We start from the raw sequence: 19218 nt of genomic DNA, 5'->3' as shown, positions 1-19218 counted from the left end.
AGCTGGAAATTAATGTGAAGTAAAAAGTGCAATATTTTCCTGTGTGGTTACCTGCTACTTTAAAACTTTGACATTTATCAAACATAAACATGGCATGAATAGATTAAACCACCCACCAGTCTATAGTTAGAATTAGCTCCAATTTCCACTAATAGCAACAGCAAAATGACTCTTACACATTAATGCATCAGTAATAATTAAATAATATAAAATGTAATAGTGGCACATTCACAGTGGCCATTGGTCTGTAGTAAATACTTTTGATATCTTTAATACATTTCGCTATTAAAACTTTCATGCTTTTATTTAAGTGTCTAGTTTTGGATATATGTACAAAACAACCTGGCATCCTTTCAAAATAAAATGGAAATATTAACAATATCGCATAAACAAGCCAAAATAAGATATGACTAAATGATTTTAGCTTGTTTTTAATGATTTGCTCCGTTCTGTGTTGTTTTTAATTATGATGATTCCAGGTTTCTTTATTTATCACTGGGATTATTCAAATAAGTCACAATCGCAGCAAATACATGTAAATCTTTATGTGATGGGAACTGGATGTTTTCTTCTGAACTGAGCTGTATCAGTGACAGGATGTAGTTCTAACTATGATAAACAGTGCTACGAGGTAGAAGTATACCAAGCTTTATTGAGCATCGCACTCATTCATGTACAGGTAATGTCGAATTTTTGTACAACTCGTCAGTAGTGCAACTCGTGCAATGATGAAAGGAGAAAAAAAAAAGTCCTTCAAGTGTTTCACTGTCAGAGGAACTGATCTGCCGCGACATTTAACGGCAGTCGAAAACAACGTTACCACGTCAGCAGAGCAGCCCATGTACACAACATCTCAAAAGACAAAATAAAAACATGAGTTGTTGGCTTATATATGTGGACATTCAAGAAGTTAAAATACATGACGTCCAATTACAGAGCAGACCTCAAAGATATTTCCATTAAGGTCTCTCCCATATGCTGTCCAACAGTTGAGATGCGCTGCATGAAGAAATTTCAGTTTGAATCCTTTTACAAATTGTACAAAATCCACATTGGTATGATACAAAGACTTTGTCCTTCCTTTTTTCACCTGCCTTTAAATGCATCATGAAACCAGGAGAGAACACACACACAGTAACTAATCCACAGGTTAAGATGTGTCCGAGCGTTCTGAGACAGAAAACACATCCTTAATTGTCAGCTATTAGGACAGCTCATGTATCCAGACTTTGGTCTGTCCCTTCCAGTGCAGATCGAGTATAATGCAATGCAGGACTGAGGAGGCAAAGAGGTACACTACTCAACAGAAGCAATCAGTAAATTTAATTACAACTGGGCTCAAGAAAGCAGAGGAATTAGAGAGAGGTGTTTTAGGACATGTACTGTAAAGATAAGGAGCTGTGAATACAGCTGGAGACAGAGCCAGAGTAACATCACTGAGTAGAGGTGTAGTCATGCATTTCAGATACACTGTAAAACCCAAGGTTTTCTTTGTTTTGTTTTTCGAAGAGGGTCTTTGTATGAGTTTAACCCCTGAGCGGATTTCCATTTAAAAAAAGGCAAAGGGAGAAAAAAAAAAAAAAAAAAGAAAAAAAAACATCAGAGCACAGTAGCTGCTTGAAAATCAAAAGGAGATGGGTCTTTGTCAAAGACATGTATTTCACATTTCTCAGACTTCCTTGGCTGCTTTATAGTGTTTTTCATTTGAATGAACAGCTAGTCCAGCCAGGCATCACAAACACAAAACCAGGAATGACATGACTGAGGCAAAGTCAAGGCAAAGACCAAAGGTGGTTTTTAAACAACCTATCAAGACAAGAATAAAGTGTTTTGATTGGCTGGGTTAAAGAAGCTTAAATATTAACAGCAACACCTTAAGTCCCCATATTAAGCATCTATAAGCAATAAATACACAGTTAATAAATGATTTATCGCACACTATGTGATTATAAACAGATGAAATCTCTTATTAACGTATTTGTCAACAATATAACTCCTCCTGTGGACATACATGAGTGGATACTGATGAATGGCAATATATCAAAACACAGGTGTAACACTATAATATAAAATACATCCTCATAGGAGAAGTTATAACTGTCAAATACTGAACAAAATGTCCTTTTATCTGCTTATAAGTACGTTACAATTTACAAACAATTTACTAAGTGTGTAAATGCTGCTTATTAAAGCTGGGAGACTTATTTTTCACATTTGTAACGAAAAGACTGTGCAGCACTGACTCCCTAAACCAAATATCCATTGTCTGAAAAGAAAAGACTGGTTTGTTGATAACAGGCTCAGCTCAGTCCTCTGATGTTTAACTGTGTCAACATTATCTTTGGGAAATATTTTCTTACTTTCACCTGCTATAAATAGAAAAAAGCGGACAGCTGACACTGAACCAAATCTTTCCTTGTTAGTGCTTTATAAAGGTGCCTGACTGCAGCGGCTGTTTTGACTGACACAAAAGGCACATTTGACAAACTCCTGGCTGTTACAGACAAAGAGGAATAAAGTTATGAAAACAGAATAAAAAAAAAAAAAAGGAACCAAGGAACTTTGATCAGTTTGAGATCCATGTGCACAACAAAGATAAAAGCAAAGCAAACTGGTCTGTGATGGTGCTGAAAATGGTTTTTGACTGTCATGACTTTTGGTCTACAGAGCGTCAGAAAAGCAGCACACGTCCGGTTTCCTGCAGTTAAACTGGACTAATGGTCAAAGACCAAATAACCAGTTCTTTCTCTACATTAGTGCTGAATGATAATGAGGAGTGAAAAACTGACAGTGCTCATCATATATTACTATGGGGTCGCATTAGTATTAAATACGATTTTTCAATGAATCAAAGAAGTTCCCAGACTCTGGCCTTTGTCTCGTCCACCTTTGGTCTGGACCAAGAAATAAAAGTCTTTGCTTCATACCAGGTAATCTGGACTAAACATCTTAAAGCATGTGTGAGGAGTGGATGCCAATAGACACAGGCCAACATGCTCTCTAGCTTTAAACTGTCTGGATCAATATATCACAAATCTTTTCACTCTGAATGTCAGAGGACAATACATCACCTGTCAAATCTCTCTAGGTGAAAACAAGAGTCTCTGGAGAATAAAATTAAAAGAAAAAAAACAAAACAAAAAAAAACAGAAAACCCTGAAATCTTCTCTCTGTACAACCACTGCTTTACATCTGAGAATCACCACAGCTCGGTGCAACACCTCTGACCCTCAGAGACGACAGGAAAGGGGTGGGGGTGGGCGCGAGGGTGCACAACGAGGGACAGCGGTCCTGGAGCCTGCAGTGCAGAGATAGACGTTGATGGAGCCACATCCCTTCAGAATGGGACGTGACCTCGAGGGGTGGAGATGGGGATTGACGCCCATGAAGCCGAGTGGTCCACCTCGGACTATGTGTTGGGTGCGTGACTCAGACTTTGAGGGTGGAGCTGCTGCCGCTTCTGCTGCTCCTGCACAGCGAGCTGCTGGCACTGGTCCGATGTTGACAGCTTGTTAATTAACGGAGACACACAGTTCGCTGGAATGATCAGACCTGAGGAAGAAAGACAGGGAATGAACTATGAGCTTACACACAGTGACGTCAACATCAGTAGCAAATATGAAAGAAACAGTTCCACATTTTGGGAAATGCCCTCTTCTGTTTTCTTGCTGCGAGTTGGACGACAAGATTGATACCACTCATGTTTGTGCAGTAAAAATGAAGCTGGCTCCAAGAAGTCACTGCTCTGGCTGACAACACCTCGTAAAACCAAAACTTCCACTTCAGTTTTTGTACAGATTAAACATGAGATGTAAAGTATTCATTCATGAGCTTTAGGAGCTGCTAGAAGTTTTGTTACTTTTGGACAGAGCCAAGAGCCAAAATAGCTGTTTCCAGTGTTTATGCTGAGCTAAGCTAACTGGCTGCAGGGTCATATTTAACAGACCAGAGAGTCATATTGATCTTCACTTGGAACAAATGGGCTTGTGCAGCACTTCACTTATTTGGACAGCATCGTCGGAAAAGATGTGAGGACATGAGTAATACAGCCTAAAATCAAAGGTCAATCTACAGAATATGACAGCAACAATCCAACAAGTCCATCCTAGTGTAGGGTTAATTACAGGGATAAGAAACCAAGGCTGATATGAAACAGACAGATATTCCCACAATAGATGTCTGACAAGGCTATGTAACATCTGATGACCAGCCAAGATTTACAAGCTTGGAATTATACAGAAAAAAAGCAAAAATCATTGTTGAAATGCAGAAGAGGTGTTTACACAACTATATCATGCAAGATAAAAGGGTCACATCCAGTCTAAAGGTAGATGTCCATGTGGTTTTTGAAGCAGGACTAGGTTCTATATTAATACTGTGAAAAGTATCAAAGCCTCAGTCCACAGAGAAATGCACACAGCCTGTATTCAGAAACTGAGAGGAGATGTAAAACCACACTGAGATGGTTTTTGGTTCTTAAAACCACAAATATATCTTCTTATGGAGATCAGCAATTCAAATAAAACCCCCGAAAAGTGTAAAATATGGGAGAAAGTAATAAAGCAACTTTCCCAAAATGTGGAACTAGTCCTTCAACTTACCAACTATCCTCTGTCCGTCTTCTGTTCTGAGACGGACGATCTGCACCTTCACATTGGTTCCGCTGACGGGTGTTAGCACTTCCTCCAGCTCGTTCCACACACTGAGTACCGAGCCGCACAGAACGTAGTACGTCCTGCACCGGAGACCGACCTCACACTGCAGACCCACTGACGCTTTCTTACAGTTTCCCCGCCTGTGGGCAGAACAACGCAAAGACTGAGATTTACGACCAGAAGATGGAAGCAAAGACTTTGAAGTTGACTGATCAATGCTAACAGGAAGGCTAAACCTTCAGCAGCAGCTTTAAAGGATGAAAGGCTGATGATATTACAGTTTTGTCATGACACTGTCAACAAATCCCATGAAAAGACCATGACAGTGCGTTTGTCCATTTCTCGATATGTTGACTTCTCACTCCTAGGCCCAAACCATCAGTTCCTACTTGAGATGGAAATCTTTAAAAAATGAAACTATACATTTGTGACCAATTTTCTAAAACAGCTGATGGATTCTAGTTTTTGGGTACTATTTTCAGCTGCGGATTCATACACATTTGTTGCTCTAGTGAGTATTTCTCGGTGCAGGAAAGCGTGTCTGTGGAACTGACTAAAGTGAACCTTAGTGCCAGTGTTCATGGTGATGAAGGAACTCGTCACTCAGTGCAACAGTGTGGCTCACTGATGTGTTTAATAGTTTGTGGTCATGAGATTTGTTGACAGTAGGAAGAGAGAAAACAGAATAACACCAAACTTATCCATTAACATTAAGTGCACATACCAATAAGCATGAGAGCAGATTTTTGCAGATGACTTGTACTGGTCAGTCCAGTGCTGCTTGGCGTCTTCTGACAAGACCTGACAGAGCAAACAAAAAAAAGTCACGATTCACCCCATCAAGAATTTAATGTTCTCCTCAGTGATTTCAATTTAAAAAGATGTTGTGTAACCTTTTTAAACTTCTTCTTGATGTCCGTGTACGTCTCCAGTTTGAGTTGTCTGCCGGTGTTTGGCCTGTATACCAGGAACAGCCTCTTTTTGGTGTTCACCTCTTTGACCAGTATGGCTGTTTTCTTGTTGTTCCTCATCTAAAAATGAAACATGTTGTATTTACAGAGACACTTCACTGAAAGATCAGTTCGCCAGTCGTGATTAGCTCTGCTCAGCATGTGAAAACAGTTGGATAAAGACTTCTTTGGCTCTTTGGTTCTTTTTGGGGAAGAGATGTCAAGTCTGAGAAAATATTAATTTCAGCTTTGGCTTGAAGACGATTCTGTAATTCTGAATTGCAAACCGGGGACTTCAAGTTTGAAAGATTGGCACAGACCAGGTAGGGTTTAGTTAATGCACAGTTTGCAGAGCAAATTCTTGTGAGTGAGAAAGACACCCAGTGTTTCCATACCTGTACATAGAAACCATCATCTGGTCCATTCTGATCTGCCCAAGCATGCGTGGCCTCTTCCCACGACATTCCTCTCTCCACACTCACCTGCGAAAAGAGACACAGATATAACGTAAGGTAAAGTCACTGCAATGCACCCATATCCTAAAGGACATATAAATAAATATGAACTTACAGTGAAGAGTTCCACATGTCCTGATGTGGTGTAGCCTGGCGTTAGGAATTTCCTGCAGTCGACCTTCTTCACCTTCTCATCACCAGAGCCCAGATCTAATAAAAGACAAGTGGAGATTGAGTTTTACATACATTTGATACCTTTCAAATTTAGCCCTGAAATCCAGACAGGTGATTTTCACAGAGGAAAAGCACTTTAAATGATTGAACACTGTAAAAATGCCTTCAATGGTTGAATGATAAAATGATAAAATAAGCAATAACAGTATCTTACCGAGAATGCCCATATCATATCTGCCATTCTTCTTGGCTTCCTGAATGACGGCTGCCAGTGTGTCAGAAAAGTACTGGAACAAGGCGTTCTGCTGCTGGACCTCCATGCCCAAAATACGGTTCAGGAACTTCCCGATGTTATTGTAGTCTGGCACAGTAACAAAGTACATGCATTAGATTTATTTGGAAATCTCAGCATCACTGACCACGCACTGCAAATCAAATTTAACAGCAAGGATAGAAGTAATGTCAGCCCCTTTCTGATCATTTAAAATTACCTTTGTCCAGTGACAGTGCGCCAGATCTGTCCTCCACATTTATGAGGCCCACACCTATTAATCCACTTTGAATTTCTGCAGAAGAAAAATACTGTTATTACTCAGAGCCAGACGAAAACCACTGAGTTTTTTTAAAATATAAAGACATCAATATCATAAGAAATAATTGCTGCAAACTACAGCGTGAACTAGTTGTACAGCAAAGAAAACAGACAGTGCAAATGTCAGACTAGAAAAGACAAAGCCTTGTTAAGAAAAGCATGAGTCATACCTTTGAAAAAGTCTCCTTTAAAGTTAGAGGGTGGAGACACTAATGGAGAATCCAGTTTTACGATTGACTTCATGACAATTTCCAGAGCGTTTCTGCCATACTGTAGCAAAGACACATGAATGAGCCACTGGCAAATAAAGACAAGTATAAGAGCTTCTCTAAGTCGAACGCTTGATGCACTTACTTTGTTGTCAAAGTTAAACCTGCTGAGATCTCGGGTTTCTGTTGCTCTTCGGTCTCCGTGAGTGAGAGCGCCCTGTTGGAGAGAATGACCACAAATGGAGCTAATGTGTCGGACAAATGATGAATGATCGGTTGATTAAGAATTCAATGAGTCCTTACCAGGCTTTCAAGTCTTTTGGCAACAATGGATGCAAATCTCTGCTCTCCTGCAAGCTCTGATATGAGGAAGACATATTCTGGAGCCGTGACCTGGTTTGACCTGTGAGTTCTCCCTGTGTCAGCAGAACAGAAAGTTTGGTACATTTTGAACCACACCAACATCACTTAATATTTATTATTTGAAAGAAGTGAAGAGGATCCCAAAATTTTAAATCTACTGACCGAACTGCTGTATCGCTCTGTCTGCACTCCACGGCAGCTCTAGCGTCATGTGGACTCTCCGCCGCTGGTTCTTCACACGGCGATCGGCCTGCAGGGATATACCTGAGGAGGCAGCTTCCGAGATGATGGCAATGTTCTGATCGGAAAGAAAGACGATTAAATATTACTTTTCGCATACAGAAGTGGAACGAGCAGCAACTTCTTTAATCTACAAAATACTGTCAGTGCCGTCACTAGTTTCAGACAGTTACAGTGTAGAGGCTGATCATTGAGGTTAACACAGTTGGTAGAGGAAATGGGTGCTGTCACACGTAATGTGCAGTTCAAATTCATTCTGGTGCATTTATCCTTCTGGTTCAGTTCAAGTAATGAGCAATGTATTTTAGCAGTTCTGCATTAAAAAGAAAACTAGAACCTTGCGGTTGTTCGCCGAGTTAAAGCGACAAGTAATATCCAGAAGTGGAGAACATCATGATGTCACAGTGAAGTTGACCTTTCACCATTTGGATAAAAAATGTCATCACTTTGCTTTATCTTATTAGAAATTTGTGTTAAATTATGTCATAATTAGTGCATGAATTCTTCAAAAACATGTTTTGTGAGGTCACAGTGACCTTGACCTTTGACCACTAAATTCTAATCAGTTTGCTTGAGTCTAAGTGAAGTCAATGAAATTCCCTTAAAGGATTGAGATTTTGCGCTCACGAGAACGGGACAGACAACCCAAAAAGATAATGCCTCCAGCCGCCGCTGTCGAGGGTGTGAAGGCATTATGAAACATAGTGACCTCACAGTAACTGTATTACTGTTCAGATGCCTGTTTCACATCCTGTTAGTCATTATTTAAATCAGTGAGATCCAGCTGCAGTCTCAAGCAATAACAATCATTTAGTTCCTGGTGCCACCAGAAAACATACCAAGTCCAGTAAAGTGCAGCACGACTTGATGATGTAGGATGGCATCATCAAGGCTGTTCAATAAATGAGCAGCTGTCACTGCTCATCACCAAACCACAGGTGTGAAAGCTGAGTGAGTAATCATGGCACCAAACCTAAAAACCACTTAGGTTTTTACTAAACATGTTAATCCTATTTCCACAGTAGCTTTGTCTTTACCTTCTCTCCGTCCATGAACCTCTGCTTCTCTGTGAGATTGAGGATCTCCACCGGGACATCCAGCTCGGAGCGAGACTCGTATGTGATGCTGCCGTCGTCGTTACTGACCACACGACCTTTACGCCCAGTCATCTGAAGCACAGTTCAAACACTTACAGTCAGTTAAACGAAATACTAATCCAGCTTTAAAAAGCACAACAAGAAAAGAAGAGAATTACTTAAGGCTACAACCACAGATATTCACACCTCGGCTACGTTGTCAGGTCCACCCAGCTCGTCTATGAGTTCGTCCAGGGTGTTAGGAGGTAGATCCTCTGCCAGATGCTCAAGGTTTTCCAGCAGATCTTTCTTCATTCTCTGGGCATGTTCCACTGCGTCCTGACTTGTCAGGCAGGAATCCTGACTCTCTGCCTTCACTAATGAGCAAAACAAAAACAAGGCGTCCATTAACTCGAAAAAGACTCTATCAGAGTGTCATGATTCTTCTTTGCCATGCGGTGAGGCGCTTACCTGTGGCAGGGGTGCTGGGGGGGATAACAGGGGCAGTGAAAGCAGGCCTGGTGGAGCCCAGCCCAGAGGCTAACAAGGCACTTTGAATGGAGTCTGGATCAATACTCTTCCTTCTCTTTTTCTTCTTCTTTTCTTTGCCTTTCTTTGGTTCCTTTCTGATTAGCCATGGATCTAAACAAAGGCATAAAAAGGTTTCATGTAAGCACTGAACTGGCTATAAAATGTCCTCATTCAATGTCCGCCACCTCTCTCAGTCTCACCGTCCTCGTCGTCATCATCAGACTCGTCTCTGAATGGGTTGAAATCATCGTCTTCATCTGCTGAGCTCACAGACTTTAAGCTGTCGTCACTGTCGCAGTCTCTACCAGACTCTCTGTCCGAATCCTCCGACTGGCTCTCCTCTGAGCTCGTGCCCGACAGACCGCCGTGCTTGCAAGGCCTCTTTTTCTGCTGCTTCTTGACCTCTGAACCTGAAGAGATTTATCAGAAGACACAAGGTATCAGTTATTTCTTAGGTTTGTGGAGTCTTCTGACAAAGATAGAAGACAGGTGCAGTTCCAGCTGTTTGACATTAGCTTTTAATTTTCCTCACCTTTCCTTTTCTTGCCCTTCTGTTCAGGCTGTGCTGCAGTTTCAGTGGGAGAGGGCGTCTTCTTAGCTGAGAGGTCAATGCCTAACAGGCTGTAAAGCTTTTGTCTGTCTGGAGCTGGAAAGTGCTTCTCAATCAGGGACTGCAGCACACCTCTGCAGGAAAAAACATTTCATTACAGTTATTTTTACCCTGATTAAACTGTGTGAGAAAATCCATCTGTGGTCAGTCCGTACTTTGCAGTTGACACAAAGTCATTGAGTTCTCCTCCTCCTTCCTCCAAGGCCTCCAGTGTTCTTGCTTCACCAGTGGACTGAAGACCAATCACCACACACTGCAGAGGAAATGGCTTGTCAGTAATTTATACACAGAGGAATCCACTGAGCATCACTGTTGTACAGGGAAACTGCAAATCACCATTTTACCATTAACAGTCAAATAGTGGTCAGGGCATTTATTTAGCTCAAAGGCAGAATGAGCCAGAGTTACATCAGAGACAGGCCTTTATTTCTCATGTCACGTGCTTCCTACAGATTTCCAGAGCACTAAATTCCCCCAGTACAACAGAGAGCCATTAGGTTAGTTAGACGTTTGGCGTTTAATGTGCAGAAGCGTCAAGTTTCACTGACAGCTCGGTCTGTAAACACAGGAATTAACAGGTGGATGAACAGGTATCTGTCAATTCAGAGGAGCAGGTGGTGAGTGTGGCGTGACTGTTGTTGTACTGATGGGACTAGTGTTGAAGCTGAATTTACCACGAGCCGTTTTTGTTTCCTACAGGTAATTTCACCGCCTTTTTTTAATCTGGCCTGTGATAGTGACCAACTTTTACATGTTAGTTACATTTATATTAGAATTTACAGTAAGTGTAAAACATTAGAACAGTTTGGGTACAGCACTGAGAAGCCTGCACAACTTTTTTTTCACATTCTGGGGTTAAAACATTTATTTCTTCTTCCTCACCAATAATGGTTTTCAATGATTCTGACCCAATTTATTTTACTTTAGTAAAGATTTTACTCCCCTGTCCCACACACTGAATTTATTTACATACACATCCTTCCCGCTGCTTCCTGTACACAGTCTGTCATGCAGTTACACACTTGTCATTTGTTGATAAAGCTTAGAGAGAAACTGAGCGTTTGTTTTGATGCAGTTCGCTCCACTAATGCAAACACAGCAAAATCATTGTCACATAAAAATTTGATTGCAAAGAGTCACGAATCAGGAAAGTGAAATGAATAATTTGGAGTGACTGTGCATCCTGAAGTACTTTCATATTTCAAGCGCAGTCTCACCTTCCCATTCTGGACCTCCTCTCTGGCCAGCTGGACCACTCTGCGCACTTTGGATGCAATGCAGAGATATTTGAAGAATCTCTGATGAGCAGACCAGAACTGGCCCCACATGGACTTCTTCATACGTTGTTCCGCATCCATCAGATTCGCAGCCTGCTGGAACTTCTCACGTGCACTCACCCACTGGAAGAAGCAGAGGAGCAGGATGAAATCAATTTACCAAATGCAAGCAAACAAATAAAGAATTAAAGTAATGTGCTTTAAATGACATTTTAATTTCTACAAGCTTGTTTTTATTTGCTTACCAGCCTCACAGATTTGTTGTACATATTGATGTATTGCTGAGCCAAGGGAACCTCCTCGATCTTGAAAGTCACACCTGTAAAACTCAGCTGCCTCGCTATGTACATCCCCCTCAGTTTCATGTCCATAGCTACTATTTCCATGGCACCAACACCTCTGAAATCGTGGAAAAATGCACAAAACTTTATTTATTTATTTATTTATTTATTTATTTATTTATTTATTTATTTATTCCTTCACAGACCAGAAACAGATTTTTCCCCTCACCACAGTTTCTGGTTTCGCACTAAATCACAGTAACAATGCCCAGTGGTTAGTATTACAGTTTAAATTTTTAATTATCATTTATTGTTTTAAATAAACAAATGAAAACATTCACTTGAAATGAACCTGTACTTTTTCAGTACATTTGAGAAATAATATAATTCTGACAACTAATAATTTGGTCACTATAATTGTGATATTAAATATTTTTACTGTCATTTCTACTGACCATTTCTCAAGCCTCTGAACATTTATTTTTCTTGTGGAAAAAACATTTTATTGTCACACAAAAAGAGAAATTTACCTGCGCTCAACAGCCTGAATAAAGTTGCCAAATTCTCTGAAGGGCGTTTTGTGCCCCCAGATGCCCAGCCGGTTCATGTAGGCCATGTTCCGTGGTTCAGAAGCACCTAAAAAGAAACAAGTACAGTATTTTCACTATTTAGTGTTTACAGATTCACTGACCTCACCCATTTAGTCTGTCAATTCATTTCAGTAAGCAAATTTTGGTTGATTAAATCCACTAACCTGTAGCACTTGCATACACAACCCGAGCCTTGGGGAGTTTGTTCTGCAGTTCCAACACTGCAAGCCCAGTTTTAGTGGGTTTGGATGATCCAATTGGACACACATTTTTGGCTTTGTGACACTCGTCATAAACAATCTAGAGATATTTGGTTAAGGAAATACATTTGCATTCCTGAAAAGAAGATGGTATAAAATCATCTTATATATTGTGATTCACTTTTGCATCATCTATTTCAGCAAGTACGCCTTCAAAAAGCTTCTATGAAAAGGATACGACTCCATCAAAATCCTCCCCACACCAGTGGAGAAGCTGCTCAAATCTCGTCTTGTACTTGCCTCCTGATTGGCTCTCTCCTATCAAGGAGGAGTAGGTGGCGAAGATCACACCTTTCTTCACACTCCCATTGTGTTTTGATGAGATTTTGCCATATTTGAACTGAAAATATAAAAGTGTAACAGAGTCACACTTTGACATTAACCAGCCAGTAAACACTCCTCACTGATCTCATCTGTGTATCATGTTAATATCTTACCTTGTTCAGTGAATGAACCTGAATGTTTTTGGCTCCGATATCCCTTAAATCCCGTTCTGCATCATACTTCAGGTCATTTGAGACACTAAACCTGAACAAAAGAGGTAATATACGAGACAAATTAGGTGCTTATATTGTCAAAACATTTATATGAAACATAATTTGTAATCCCCAGTGTTGAACATAATCCAAGAGATTTGTGGTATTTACCAAAGTGATCTCTTGCGGCCTAAAAGGTAGTTTTCATAGATGATTCCTGCAATGGTTCGGCCTTTCCCCACACCAGCTCCATCACCAATCAAATAGGCAGCTCGATCACCACTGGGAAGGAATGTCTCATGTTGCTGTGGCACACAGAAAAGAAATACACAATTAAAAGTGCACAATTTTGCCTTTGCATCTCACACAAAACCCTTTATAAAACCTACAGAGTTGATTTTGGCACCTGTCTAATTTCAGCCTAAAAAAAACTTCCTTTACACATTTTATTTATGGGAAGCTTTTCAATATACCCACAAATGCTTTACATGACAAACTGATTAGAAAAGAAAAAAAAGCTAAAAAAGTAACAGTGAAAGAAATAAGTAAACTGATTTCTGAATAAGGGCAGCAGTGGATACGTTTTACCATCCAGCTGGGTGTGTTTGATTCTGCAGATGCAGGTTATTGAATCATTGCATTACAGCAGAGGCGTTTTTCCATTAACATTTCATCACAGTTTTCATTTTCAAATACTACTTTTTATTTTGCTTTATTGTGGTTTTTGTTGTGAGAAAAACTATGATGAAAAATTTTAAATGGACAACTTTTTTTTTTCCCCCACAAAATGAACGCTGCTTAACCTGAGCTGCGTATGTGATAGCTTCAAGCTGCAGCGCGGACAGGCAGCCCCGATCGATGGCTTCCTCCGGGATGGACAGTCTGTACCACACATCTGGAGGGCTGACACTGGACAGGGAACTGGTCTCCACCACAGGATCAGGATGCCGCAGGCCAATCTTTACTGCATTGACAAAGTGACTTGTCAGTGGCTCAACGCAGAAACAGTAACAAGGATGTGTTTGTCTGATTTGATAGAGTGTCAACAACCAAGTGTGAACTGCTATAACTCCATTCAGTCCATTTTATTCAGTCTTGATTACACCGTGTTTGGTTAAATCATGCAAATTAAGTTTGTGGTGTGACTGCACCTCATTGTTAAATAGACCCAGTGTTACCATGACTGTGCTTCAGAGTCATAACTAAACAGCAAAGCTTATTATCAAACTGATTACAATCTCTAAACGTTCCTCTAAAATGACGACTTGGCTTCATGAGATTAGAAAGTATTCTGCACTGCGACGCTATATTTTAAAACCAAGACATGTGTACTCCACTAACTCAACCATTATACTCACATTTCATCGGCATGTACTCTGCATACGTCTCTGCATGACCCAGCTCGTCTTCCTCCTCTTCCTCAGGCTCATCCTCTTCCCTCATCCCCGGGGGTTTCTATACACAGAGGTTGACATGAAGAGAAAATGAGTGCTCACAACACTGACCTGCTTTAAAGTATTTATTAAATCTGGGTGTAAACACTACAGGTCCTTTTAAATACTGATGGCTTCAGCAAAATGCATGTTTAAAGGACTATTTAAAAAAAAAAAAACAACAACTCACCAGAGAATGTGAAAAGTTTTGCATTTTAATGTCATCACTAATCCAGATCCTGGCAGCATCTTTACCCATTACTTCCTTCTTGATCCCATTGTTAATTTCACCTGAAACACCAGAGACAACAGGTGTGACTCATCCAGTGAATGCCACTCAAGCGCTGATGTGTTCATTTGAAAATATTGCAATTTTGAGGGAACTACCACACATCAGGTTAATTCTGTCAGCTTATATTTTGGGTTTATTTTTGTATTTGCATGCAGGCATGTTTTCTTTTACCGAGGGGAAAACAGGGAAACACCCTGTGTTGAGTAATAACGATGATATCATCAAGTAACTCTAAAGAGAAACCGGGCGGGATGAGCTCACTAAGAATTAATAACCAACTCTGTAGCTTTTAGCACATTATTTTGGTTGTGTGGACCTCAAAGGAACTCCAGGGTTCTTATAACTGCTTTAAACATTTTATAGGCCTCTCCAAATGAGGATGATTAAAATCATACATCATGACTCCAGTGTAATTGCACATTTAAATAACTTACTTGGACCTGTAGCTGTTGCTACCGGTGTAGCAATGTCAGGTGGAGGCTTAAGCTTCATCAGCTCCATCAGACTGTTTCCCTTTAGGCCGGTGCTCTTCACATGGCCGGTCCTAAGAAGATCTTTCAACTGAATCTGCTGAGAAAATAAAATGTACGATCATGACCAAGAGGAATGACTTTCACTCTGACGTCCTCTACTTTCTTTCTGATATTGAACATGGAAAACAGGGGTTCCACAAACCGACCTGATCTCTGTTAGAAGGCACTACTGTGGACGCTGAAGGAGGAACAGTTGTGGAGGAGGGGGTGGATGAACCTCGCAGAGCTGAGTTAGCAACATGGACCACCTTGGTGACAGTTATGGTGTGTTTGATAGGGTTTGTAACTGATTGTTTGGTCACAACAGCTCCTAGCGACGGCAACTGATTCAGCTGATTTAAGACAAATGTGGTGGTTGATGGCTGCGGTTTGTGCTGTTGGAGACATTAGAGAGAGAGTTAAGTTTGATTTTAATACACCACAAAACATCATCAGCAGTATAGCATTGAGTCTTCAATAATTAATCAAGGGAACATCATGTTCTGTAATCTTACCCTGATAGTAACTATAGGGACTGGAGCTGGGGGCTCAGTTCGAACAACTTCCACGGCCTCTGCCCCCACACCAACATCCAGGGCACTGATGGAGATAGACTGAGAGAGCGCCAGAAATCAGAATATTAAGTTATAAAAAATATTGCTTCGGGTCCATAATAACTAAAACTAAAGATCATCTTACTTGCTGGGTTGTAGAGGGCTGTGCAACATCCTGAGAATCAACATCAAATAGGCCAATATCATTCGGGCAAATGCCACTCTCACTTAGGGCAGCGAGAAGTAAATCCTGTCCAGGATCCATCTGCAAGACATATTTAACTTTGTTAATGTCTATCACGTAAAGTGCTGACAATATTTGTTCAGAAATAAAAAAGTAATTCCAACAAAAGATAAATGAAAATACATCTGCAACAAATCTGATAATTGACAAGATATTTTTAAAACAAAGATTTTCTGCTTTAGTTTGTTTTCTATGACAGAAAACCGAGTCTCTCGCAAGACAAGCAATTTGAAGACCGTATATTGGGCTTTAGGAAAATACGAGTTGGATTTTTCACTGTTTCCTGACATTGTAAAGACCAAAAATTGACTCAATTACAGTGTTCCGCAAATTAATCAATAATGAAAACAATGGCAGCTGCAGCCCTAAAAACACTGCAATAAGGCACAAAGGACAGCAAGCATGTGAGTAGTTTGTTGCTACGTACTAAACAACCTGACAAATATTTTAAATGCAGGAAACACATTTACACATCAAGAGGTTTATAATCTTGTGCTATTTCCACCAAAATCTACACTTTAACAACAAAAAGTAAGACATAGAGTTCAAGGTTTAACTTTAAGATCCCATCAAATTGCCTGATTTTCTCCACATGACGTGTGGTTCTGAAAATTGTCAAAAAGACTGATCTCTGAGCAACTGGATGAACCAGAATAATCTCGCAACCAGAAGCATATAAGAGAAAATAATTTCCAATAATTTAAACAAAACTGATAAAATGGTCAATTAATCGCCTGAAAGAAAACTGTAAAACCATTTTGATAATTTTGTCAAAGAAAAATGTGAAATGTTTGATGGTTCCAGGTTCTCAAATTAGAAATTCCATAAATAGGTAAATAAAGGCATAACTCAAAAATCACGAGAAAGACAATAGTAGAGCTGGAATGATTAGTCAATCCACAGAAAATTAATCAGCAACTATTTCATAACTAATAATTGTTTTAGTTGCAGTTCTGGGCTTTTTAAATAAGAGGATATAATGCTTTTTCCTGTCACACATAACTGTAAACTGAATATTTTGTAATTTTATACTGTTTGTTGGGCAAAACAAGACATCAATTTGGAGGGTGACAAATTTCAGTTGACATTTTTCACTATTTTTCGACATTTTATAGACAAAAAAAGATTAATCAAGAAAGTAATTGGTCAATTAATCGATAGAGAAAATATTAGATGCAGTATTGCATATTAGAAATAACCAAAAATACCCACATGTATAGCACACGTGTGGATCAAACTAGCAATGAAAGGGAAATTCAAACTTAGTTTCTAAAGAAAATACATTAATAATAAACTTTCACATTTAATATAAAAACGACCAAAGCTTTGTTGCTCACATGTAAGACAAAGTCAAACTTATTTCAATCTAATGCAAGAAAAACATTAAGCTTCTGTTGCAAATGTTGGCTTCACCGCATCTCATCACCAAACAAAAAAGAAAAAAGAAAATGAAACTTTAAAATGAAACCACTGAGCCGGGATACCTCAATTCAGCCCAAGGTTAAAGCAACGACAGAAGAATGGGACCCATCCATCTATAACTGAAGCGTTTACACACCAGATCTGGTCCGAGTCTCGATCCGAAGTGTCCAAAACAAGACACGTGTTTGCAATGCCCTGCTTTCAACTTCCTGATCCCTCTGACTCAATGTGGCTCCCCCCACCTCACCCCCGGACTCATCGGTAACTCTGCCGGTTAATAATTATAAACAAACGGGGTCTAACTCTGCAGCAAACGTCCGAGCCGCTGGTTCGGTTGCGGCTCACCCGCAGCCACTGACCCCTGACTGACCGGTGTCGCTCCGGCTTATAACCGGCCTGGTTTAGCCCGGGGTGACACAGCTTAGCAGCGCTGTTAGCTCGAAGACACTTTCACATTCAGAACTGTTACGAGCCCAAACGCTGAAGCCGAACGTGTGCAAACTAACAGAAGGGAACTTAATCTCGGACAATGTGCAGCTGCAGATTTCACAAAGCTAAAAACAGGCGTCGCAAATGTCAGAAACGTCCGCCGCGGTTCTTTGCCCCCGCTGCAGCTACCTCACAGGTGGTGACATTATGCATTTATTACCTGGTGTTTCTAACTTTATCTCCAACACCGTTGGGCGTCAACGAACATTTGCGGTAACATTTAAAACACACAAGTTTTTGGTTAGCTAAGTCACGCCGCCGCCGCCGCCGCCGCAGGGGACTGAATCACCGATCAACGATAAACCTCCGGTAACAAAAAGCACCACGGCGGGACTCACCGTCCTCCGTCGGTCCGTCTCACGGCAGCGGTGAGCGGCTCGGTCGGCTAACACGGTTGTTGTTGCTCTCACGCAGTGTCATCGCTGCCGCTAGCTAACGTTAGCAACCAGAAGCGTCAAACAACGCTGCCGTTGTCGCACCAAACCGAATATAACCAGCGAAATATCCCTCAGGTGTCAAAACACGACGGCGAGTTTTTCTCTTTTCTGTCTTTTAACTACGGAAGTGTCCGAGCTGGTGTGAAATGAACGCTTCCCCCCCCTCCCGCAGCTGTGAGGTTACCTGACGGTCGGTCGGTCGGCGGGTTGTTGTCCTCTCCGCTCCGCCGCGCTCACGCCATCTTTTTATCAAACGCTCCGCCGCATGCGGATCACGTGACGCGCGGCCCCACAGCGGCGGTTTTCTGCCTCAAACTCCGCTCCCGGCGCCGGTGTGACCGGGCCCCGGGGCGGCCGAGGGGCGACCCCCGACCACGGCGAACCGATAAAAGCGAGAAATGCGGCATTTTTAAACGTTAATGCAAAACGGCAAACATAGCAGAGTCACCGAGCTAACGCAACATCACGTGATCCAGCTAGGTCTTCGTCGGAAGTGACGTCGGAAGTTTCTTCTTCGTTGTTCTCTTCCTCTGTTGCCGCAACACGTGAATAATCTGACGACTGCAACAGGAGGAAAAACACATCTTTGGAAATGAAAAGAAACAGATAAAACTAATACTTACTTTTTAATTCATGAACTAAATTAATTAACGCGCAGAAGGTTGTGTTAAAATGTGTAGAGACAAAGAAAGACGCTAGAACTGATCGTCAATTAAATATAATAATATAATATATAGTGTGGCTGCGTTACAGAAATTAATTTTACAATTAACAAACGTTTTACTGTACGTTAGTGTAGTTACAGTCGCTTCATAATCTGTTTTTATTTACAGATAATTCTCCTGAAAGACGCAAGAACTGAGCGTCAATCAAATATAATATAGCCAAAAAAATAAAAATTAGAAAATTGGAAAAGAGAATTCAATTTTCATAATTTTAAAAATTTCGTTCGTTGGATTAATGTGTAATTAAGATTTTGGAGTCGATTTTTCTATTTATGGAATGTTGGATAGAAAAATGGAAAATTGAAAAAGTTATTATTTCTGTTTGTCCCTTGGGCTTTCTCAAAGTGTCCGACCCAACTTACTTATTGGCC

At 40.6% G+C, this 19218-nt stretch overlaps 1 protein-coding gene across 5 annotated transcripts; it reads right to left on the bottom strand.

Annotated features, from left to right (window-relative positions):
• Nucleotides 1–632: 632 nt before the first annotated feature.
• On the bottom strand, nucleotides 633–18447 carry sbno1 (strawberry notch homolog 1 (Drosophila)). Of its 5 annotated transcripts, none has more exons than XM_071466666.1 (33): nucleotides 18307–18447; nucleotides 15676–15795; nucleotides 15492–15590; nucleotides 15144–15371; nucleotides 14899–15034; nucleotides 14363–14463; nucleotides 14098–14194; nucleotides 13543–13703; nucleotides 12911–13044; nucleotides 12701–12791; nucleotides 12442–12603; nucleotides 12168–12303; nucleotides 11944–12049; nucleotides 11378–11531; nucleotides 11073–11255; nucleotides 10011–10108; nucleotides 9778–9929; nucleotides 9446–9655; nucleotides 9186–9356; nucleotides 8922–9091; nucleotides 8676–8807; nucleotides 7561–7696; nucleotides 7339–7451; nucleotides 7181–7252; nucleotides 6997–7096; nucleotides 6726–6800; nucleotides 6449–6595; nucleotides 6176–6270; nucleotides 6001–6087; nucleotides 5549–5686; nucleotides 5380–5456; nucleotides 4602–4795; nucleotides 633–3552 (listed from the first exon to the last, which is right to left on the bottom strand). In XM_071466666.1, exons 2-33 carry the CDS (start codon nucleotides 15793–15795, stop codon nucleotides 3410–3412), a joined length of 4218 nt encoding a protein of 1405 aa, XP_071322767.1. In that variant the 5' UTR covers nucleotides 18307–18447; the 3' UTR covers nucleotides 633–3409. The 5 variants fall into 5 exon arrangements, with proteins under 5 accessions (XP_071322767.1, XP_071322773.1, XP_071322772.1 ...); XM_071466672.1 differs by having other exon boundaries at nucleotides 14899–15031; XM_071466671.1 differs by lacking the exon at nucleotides 18307–18447 and adding an exon at nucleotides 18024–18155.
• Nucleotides 18448–19218: the final 771 nt, after the last annotated feature.

This window comes from Trachinotus anak, unplaced genomic scaffold (assembly GCF_046630095.1).
Source record: "Trachinotus anak isolate AG129_WGS33_773 ecotype Australia unplaced genomic scaffold, CSIRO_AGI_Tana_v1 ptg000028l, whole genome shotgun sequence".
NCBI classification, from domain to species: Eukaryota; Metazoa; Chordata; class Actinopteri; order Carangiformes; family Carangidae; genus Trachinotus; species Trachinotus anak.
Note: the sequence above shows the minus strand (reverse complement) of the source record. Positions and strands in the feature narration are given on the sequence as shown.